Below are 8,053 nucleotides of genomic sequence, written 5' to 3'. Positions count from 1 at the left end.
CTCCACTGGGGTTTAGAAGTATCTGGGATCCTTCTGGAAACTTGGTGTCACTTAAGAGACATCTGACCTTTCCAGAAAGGGAAGTTTGGTCAGGCCAGCCCGGATGGGGAAGGCGGCCCACAGGTGGGGCAGCTGCTCAGCCCGTGTCCAGGCCCTGTGCCTAGGTGGGGCTCATGGCCTTTCTAGAATCGGGACTGGCCGTCTTCCTTTTCTCTAGCACCCCCAATCCACTTCCTTTTCCTCCCACTCCACAAAGGGTCCCCAAGTCACAGAAGGGCATTAGAGGACCTCTTGACCCACATGTGAAAAACACAGCAGTTTCTAATAGTTCCCGTCCAGCCTGATGAACTCATTTGGCCTGAGAGATGTCTGGCCTGGGACCAGGGCTAAAGAGCTCTTGTGAACACTGGGGCGGGGGTGGGGTGGGGTGGGTGGTTGGACCAGCACATCTAAGGGAACAGTGGGCTCTCTCAGTTTTTAACACTGTTTAGAGGAAGGATGGATCCAGATCTCTCACAAGAGGAAACGCCTATTTTTAAACGATGTGGACGGAGGGCATCGTATCAGATGGGAGTGACACCCACAGGCGCCCTGCACAAGGAGCGGCCGGTGCAGGGGTCTTCCACGTTGCGGGGCAGGGGGCGAGGGGAGGGGAGGAGCCTGGGTGTGGGGTCTGGGGTTGGATCTCAGGCTCTTATTTATGGCACATATACCAGATGTGGGTGTGGTGGTGACTGAAATCCAAGGAGCTAGAACAGGTCACTGTTTTTTGATTTTACCTACAAATTACACTGCCTGGTTTTAAAGGTTTTCCTTTTTCCTCTGGTACTACAAATGGACCAGTTTTATTCTCAGTTTGCCTTTTTTTTTAACCTGGCAGAGAGCATGAGAAAGATAAAATATTTGCACAGCCAGTTTTGGAAATCTCTAGTTGGCTGTTTTCATGTTAAAAAATTAAAAAACAAACATGAGATTACTTTCTGCCTCCTTGACTTCTTGTGCGTACGTGTTTGGCTTCTGAATGCACAGGGGGGCATTTTCCAGGCTGGCTGTTCCACCTTCTGTGAGATGCAGGGCAGGAACTGGCGTCTACACGTGAAGCAATATTTATTTCCTGTGACCTCACAGCTTTGGATGGCAAAGCAGTTGGTCAGCATGATGTGAAGAATCAGTCCAAAGAGCTGCCACAAACCCTCTTGATGAGAGAATTTTTAAAAACTACTTTTTTTTTTTTAACAAAAGAAACCCCAGTAACATGAGGAACATGAATGTTAGTAATTACCACACACTGAAAGTATCGTTTAGCACGAAAAGTAAAACTTTCAAAAAATTTAAGATCCTATTTAATAAATAATTTTAAGGAACCACTTATGTAAACCTTGAATAAATTACTGAAAACCACGTGCTGTGGATAATTAAAAACAAAAAGGAATTACTCACAGGAGATACTCAAATTAGTTTATTATATCAATAATTCTTCAAACAAGTTAAAAAAAAATCCCCTTCCGTATTTTTTTTTTTCTTTTCCTGCTCTTTATATCGGGGGAAAGCATCCTTTCTAGAGAAGGAGAAGCTGGCGCCAATGAAGAGATGGTCTACCTCCTGTGTTTTCTGAAGATACACCCACATCGAAGCTGGGTGCTTTCTCCTCTCTTTCTTGGGATTATTAGAGGCTATTCTAAGGCTCTCACAGGTTTTAAAGGATTCTTTTGCTAGTGAGGATTTTACCCATCGTATCTGTATTTCTTGGAAACGAGATCTTTCCCTAGTGAGGCAGGTTTAACGCCTCAGTGTCCTTGGCCAAGAACGGTATTCTCCAGAGGTAATCTTGGAAGGAAGACGCTGCATATTGCTGCTCAGAACAGGGTAGCTAAGGACACATTATTTTTTCCTCAAGAAATGTAAGGAGGCACCAAAATAGGGACCGCTCAGGGATGGCGCTGCCCCTAATGTGTTCTGGAGCCACGGTCAGGGTTACCCGCACCCTGCGGAGCGGACCCCAATGGGAGCGGTGCCCCTCCACCTGGCTGATCCCAGACAGATGCGGGTGGAGGTGGAGGTGGGGGTGGGCTTCCTTCCCGGCGGCCCTCAGCCCCTTCCCTCTGGAAAGAGGCGCAGGCCGGGTTTCAGGGCGGCCTAGAGGGGGCTTACAGAGTGACCACAGGGTCAAGTTCTCGCCTCTCTCCTGGGGCACCGATGGTCGCTTCCTAGGGGCCCCTCTGGCGACAGAGCATTGTGGAAGTGTCTTCGAAGGAGAAATGTGAGCGGGCTGTCATCTTTGCTCATATATGGTCAACTCCAAATTGTGAGTTCGGAACCTTGCCTTTGGGCCCCAAGGTGTCTTTGGAAAGCTCCTGTCACCTGAGCTGCCCGGCACCGGGAGCGATCGCTACACCTCACCGCGCCCTGCGAGGTAGGTTGTCCGGTGCCCATCCTACAGACGCCCACGGCTTTGATGGCAGTGTGAATGTCGCTCGAGCCGGGGACTGTGGGAGGAGATTTTGCTTATGAGATGGAGCCGTGTATTCCTAAAGGATCACAGGGACCACCAGGGCGCCACTGGGAGGCCAAGTGCCCTGTCCTCCAGGGGCCCGGGAGGGGCACAGGTGGGAGCCCGAGGCAGAGCCGCCACCGCGGTCCCGGGGCCGCGCGTTTGCTTCGAAACCCTGGGTGGCAACAATCGCACGCAGGTGACCACGACATGGAAGAGGTCAGTCGCCGGGTTAGGGAAAAAAGCCAAAAAAAAAAAAAAAAAAAAAAAAAAAAGGCATGTAAAACACTCCCTTCTAAAAACAAAGGGCTGCAAATTTCTTTATTTCTCGTATTGAAGAACAAAAATACCCTTGCAATGGCTATTGAGTTTCCACAGGTACGAGGCAGATGCTAGCTAGCACACCCACTTCCAACAGTATGACTTGTTTCCTATCCGTCTACTACCTGAGTGGCGTCAGTGTAGGTTCAGGCACCATTAGAAACGTTTGACCAAACACGTACACAGCACGGACAGAGGATCGCCGGCCTCCCGGTGGACCAGGGCGCGGAGGAGACACCAACAGCGTGGAGAGGACAGCCCAGCCGGCGGGGCCGCGGCGCACGCTCAGGGTCGGGCCGCGCGCGCCTCGCGCCGCCGCCGCAGCTCCTCGCGGTAGCAGTACGAGCAGTAGTGCTCGGTCTCGGCGCGCCCGTAGAACGCGCAGTTCTCGCGCTGGCAGCGCCGCTGCGCCGGCCCCGCGCCGGGGCCGCCCCGGCCGCCCTCACCGTTCGATCGCGCGGCCGGCGCGTCGGCGTCGGCAAACTCCAGGCCGTCGCGCGCCGCGCAAAAGCCGTTGGTGTAGGTCTGCGACTTCGGCTCGGCCGCGCCCGCCGCCCCGGCCGCGCTGGGCAGGGTTATTGGGACGGCGCGCGCCAGCGACTCGACTGTGTTGACGGTGCGCAGGGCAGCGGCGCGCGCCGGGCTGTAGCTCTGCGACGACAGCGAGCGGTTCTGCTGCGGGTACGTGGCGCACGGCCGCAGCGCGCCCACGGCCGGGGCGCACGCCTCGTCCCGTGCGCCCGCCGCCTGCACGTGGATGACGCTCTGGCGCCCAGGCGCCGGGGGGCTGCGGCCGGGGACCGGTCCACTGGCACCCGCGCGTCGCGCGCCGCCGACGGGGCCCGGGGAGGCCGCGCCGCCCGCCGCTGCCCGCACCGCCCGCGCGCCCGTCGCCGGCCCGGGGCTCGGGCGCTCCTTGAGCTTGAGCACCAGCTGCGTGGGAGGCCCGGCCGGCGGGCCCGGCGAGGCGCGCTCGGGGCCTGGCGCGCCCTCGGCCTCTGGCCTGCGCGGCGGCCGCTTGGCCGTGGAGGCGGCGGCGGCGGCGTCGCGGCGCCGCTGCTCCTGCTCGGCGCTGAAGCGCTCCTGCGCGCTGGTCAGGTAATAGCCGATCATCTCCTCGTGGAACTGGTGCCGGTGGCTGGTGAGCAGCAGGCCGGCGAATATGAACTTGCGCTCGCCCTGCATGGCGGCGCGCAGGATGTTGAGGCTCAGCTTCACGTCCGTGCTGTACTTCCAGGCGTCGCCGCGGGGCCCGCCGCCCTTGTCGGCCGGCGACGCGCCCGCCGTCTTGTCCGTGGGCGACGGCGTGGTCTTCTCCGAGGGCGAAGTGCTGGCCGAGGCGCCCGACTCCTCCTTGCTGCCCTTGCGCGCCTTGGCCTTCTTCTCCTTGCCGCGCTCGGGCGGGTCGTTGTGCTTGCCGTTGGCGGAGTTGGCGCGGCTCATCTTGCCGTGCACCAGGCCGCCCAGGCCGCCCATGTTCTTCTTCAGCTTGATGCCCAGCGTCTTGCTGAAGCTGCCCAGCTTGTTGGCCACAGAGTCCGCGCGGGTCTTGTCCTTGTCCTTGCGCTGCTTCTCCTTCTCCTTGTCCTTGCCATTCTTGCCGTTATTGCTGTTGGAGTTGCTGCACACCGAGTCGCGGTCCGAGTCCAGCGAGTCGGGCAGGGACTGCACGTCCTCCCCCGCCGAGGCCGTCGGGGACTCTGGCTGCGCCAGAGGGGCCTGCAGGGGAGAGGGAGGGCAGGGAAGGGAGGAGGTTAGAGATCAGTTGGCCCCACGCGGTCGGTGGAGGCAGACCCCGCGGCCGCGGTGTGGCTTCCAGCCTCACTGCCCCAAACCCGAGCTGTGTCCCAGCCTGAGAGTCTCCTGATTCTCGATCTAGAGCTGCTGCCTTCACAGCCCTCGTGGGGGCGAGAAAAGAACACCCACAGCCACGTCATGACATACTCCAGGTAGCTGGACTCTGGAGCCAGACTGCTACTGACTGTCACTTGTGCCGTCAGTAACATGGGGTATAGGGACCTGCCTCAGGGAGCCCTGTGAAGTTTAGATACACGTAAACGCTGGAGTACAAAGCACTCTGAACAGTGCCACTTTGTCCTGGGTACTGTGTGCCGGGCACTGCCCTCCTTGCTTTCCTCATGAAACTTAAAAAATATTCGTTACGAGCCCCACTTTATGGGTAAGTAAATTTATGTCTGAGGAGGACCAATTATTTGTAATTTTTTTTTAAAAACAAATCCCTTTTCCTGGGACTTCACTACTGGGATCGCAAAAACAGCAGTCAGATACATAAAGAGAATCCCTCTTAGCATCTGGAGGCAGGGCCAGCATGAGTCCTCCCTGGGGGAGGGGGCCAAGTGAGGCGCCAGCCCCCTTTCTCACAGCCCTCCCCTCCTGGAGGGGAGAAAAAAAGGGGAGAGAAAAAGAAAAGGAGGGGGTGCCGAGGAATCGCGCCCTCGGTTCCCTGCGTTCCAAGGACCCACACACAGTTTTATAGTTAATTCCGCTCCGTGGCAGCACAGCGTGTTCCGATCTCGGCAGGAGTTTTGTGTTGTGAGTTGCCTACGGTTTGTTTTCTGAGTGGGCGTGTTTATTCCTGTCCCTCTGGAGAAAATAAGGGGACAAAAACTCCCCTAGCCGTAGCGCGCGCCTACGTCCAACTCGCAGGCACACGCGCACAGAGGCACGCGTTGCAGCCGAGCCGGGGCGGTGGGGCGGCAGGGCTTCGGGCAGGGCTGGGATGCACCTCGCCTGCCCGCCCCGGGCGGAGTGCGCCTGCCATCCGTCCCGGCGCGCACTAGGCTCACCCGGGTCTCAGAGGGGATCCGGATCCACGTCACATTCATGTAGCTGTGCAGAAGGTTCAGCTTGGCTTCTAGCGACAGGATCAGGCTATCGAGAGAGGAACACCGAGTGAGATGCGCCCCAGCTCGCCCGCGCGCACCCCGCCTGCGCAGCCAGCCAGCCCCGAGGAGCAGGGGCGCCGTGCCCAGCCCCTCCCCGGGAAGCCCGGAGACAGCCCGCCCCGTAGGGCGCTAGGGGAGCGGACACAGGGTAGGGTCTTACTGGGCCAGCCGGGCGTTATCATTGTCGTCTTTCCCCCACTCCCAGTCCTTCCCGGGGTCCACCGCAAAGTGCAGAGGCAACAGCTTGTGCTCTGAATCCGTCAGGGGGATCACGGCTGGAACGCAAAAGAGAGAGACCCGTGCCAGGTGGCCCAGGGAGGGGGACGGGAGGCTTGAAGTCCCCGCGACCCCCAGGGAAGACAGGAAAAGGCCACCGAGACCAGGTGTCTCCATGATTGAGGAAACCGAATGGAGATGTACACAGGACCTCTACGCCAGCGGGGGTGTTAAGGCCGGAGGTTTCAAACGCACCACTAACAGTTTAAAAAGTTTCCTCTTCATTGTGGACGCTGAAGAGCAGTTGGAGACCTGGGCTTGACCTGGGTCAAAAGGCAGGTGCTGTCCTTGGGCAGCAGACAAAAAAAAGCTATTACTGCTTCTGTGGTTTCTAACGAAGGACCCAGGCCAGAGAGCGCACTGAGCAAGGTCACCTGGGAGGGGGCTTGGGGCCAGGCCCGGCCATCTCTTCCCAGAGAAGGCGAGTGAGGGCTGCCTGCCCATCTGCTCGTTCGTGAGTTCATGCAGCAAGTCTGTGTTGCTGCGGGAGCTCACATCCTGTACTGGGGACAGCATGAACAGGTGACATACAGCTCAGGCTGTCAGGTGGTGATAGCGCTCTGAGGGTGAACAGCAGGCTGAGGGAGCTTTGGCAAGCTTTTCTAGGGCTGACCAGTGAGCCTTCTGAGGAGGGAGCGTGTAGGTGGACAAGGCAGTGAGGAGAGATGGGCTCCTCACTGCACCCAGGGACTGATTCATCAAAACACACCCCTGCCCTGGGGGAACCTGGGCCCTCCTCAGAAAGGCTGGGCTGGAGGCTGGTGTTTACAGGTTTGTCTGGGATCTGCTGGGAGCTTCTGGGCCTGGTGGGATCAGCTCCTTAGTGACGTGCTTACTCTTGTTGTCAGGGGCAGAAAGAATGCGGGGAGAGAACGGGAGCCATCCTATTTGCCCTCTGGGCAGCAGCCTTGCGTGGGGACTGCACTAAGCTCCCCTGCAGGCCTCACCTGAGCGGCAGGCCCCAGCAGAGTAGCACAACCTGGGGCGCCGCCAGGCCAGCTGCTAGGTTTGCTGGAGCTGGGCTCTGTGCCAGTGGCTGGTGGAGAGAGCACTGGGTGCTGCCCTGAGTGCTGCCTGGGGAGCCAGCCTGCCCAAACGCTGGGGCTGGTACGTGTGGGTGCAGGGCCTGGTGCACCTTTAGGTGTGACACTCAGACCCTGCTGGGGCCTCCACAGGGAGGTCTCGCCTCCGCTGTCCCACCGGCTTAGGAGGCAGGTGTGGCCGGGCCCCTTTCTAGAGGGGGAAGTGGGCTAGGAGCTGAAAGCTCGTGGATGGGGGCCTCCCTGTTTCAGGCTTATCCTTGCCCATTCAGGCCCTGGAGCACCTCTCTCCTGCTCCTATGCTGGCGGCCAGACGTTGCCTGTGCCTGATTGAACACATGGGGCCTCCCACACGCTGCTTTCCTTTGGCACCAAGAGCCCCATCTTTGGGGACACTGAGCCCCCAGGCACCACTCCAGGATGCAGGGGGCCTTGCTCCTCCCTGGGGTTTACCCTACCTTCTCCTTACTCCTCCACCTCCCTCCTCCCCACCCCCCACCATGCTGGTCATGAATCTGGTGTCACTTCCCCAAGATTCATGACAAGGGAGTCATGGCAAAAACAGAAAAGACAAATCAATAAATAATAAATACATAAAATCTATGATTGAATACCGTTAATAATTGATTTTCTGGTAAGAAATCAGAAACATTGACTCAGTGCTGCCTTCCAGTTGCTAAAGACACACAAATAGTCCTCTTCCTCCACCCCAGCACCTAACCCCTCATATAAGGGAAACACAGCTTTGCTCCAGATTTTCCTTTTCATCTCGATGTGGCTGGGTGGCACTGTGCTCTGGTTTGGGAGGTCAGGGGCTGCTTGGTCCGCCTTGGCCACAGACTGCTCAGTCCTGCCTTGATGTGGCCGTGACACACAGGCTGCCCCGCCCCGGCCTGAGCTGCAGGGTAGTCACACCCAGGGAGGGCTGCAGGATAGCTCAGGACCAGCCTCCCTTTGGCCATACCCAGGAGCTAGTCCCATAGTTCCAAGGGTCACCACGACAACAGAGAGAGCATTGT

At 58.2% G+C, this 8,053-nt stretch overlaps 1 protein-coding gene across 1 annotated transcript in view; it reads right to left on the bottom strand.

Annotated features, from left to right (window-relative positions):
• Nucleotides 1-2,797: 2,797 nt before the first annotated feature.
• LOC103011999 (OTU domain-containing protein 7A) overlaps nucleotides 2,798-8,053 on the bottom strand; it is a 386,007-nt gene continuing 380,751 nt past the window's right edge. The window contains 3 exon segments of the mRNA XM_057543670.1: nucleotides 2,798-4,531; nucleotides 5,620-5,704; nucleotides 5,879-5,993. Coding sequence (XP_057399653.1) covers nucleotides 3,098-4,531; nucleotides 5,620-5,704; nucleotides 5,879-5,993 — 1,634 coding nt within the window. The 3' untranslated portion in view covers nucleotides 2,798-3,097.

This window comes from Balaenoptera acutorostrata, chromosome 3, assembly GCF_949987535.1.
Source record: "Balaenoptera acutorostrata chromosome 3, mBalAcu1.1, whole genome shotgun sequence".
NCBI lineage: Eukaryota > Metazoa > Chordata > Mammalia > Artiodactyla > Balaenopteridae > Balaenoptera > Balaenoptera acutorostrata.
Note: the sequence above shows the minus strand (reverse complement) of the source record. Positions and strands in the feature narration are given on the sequence as shown.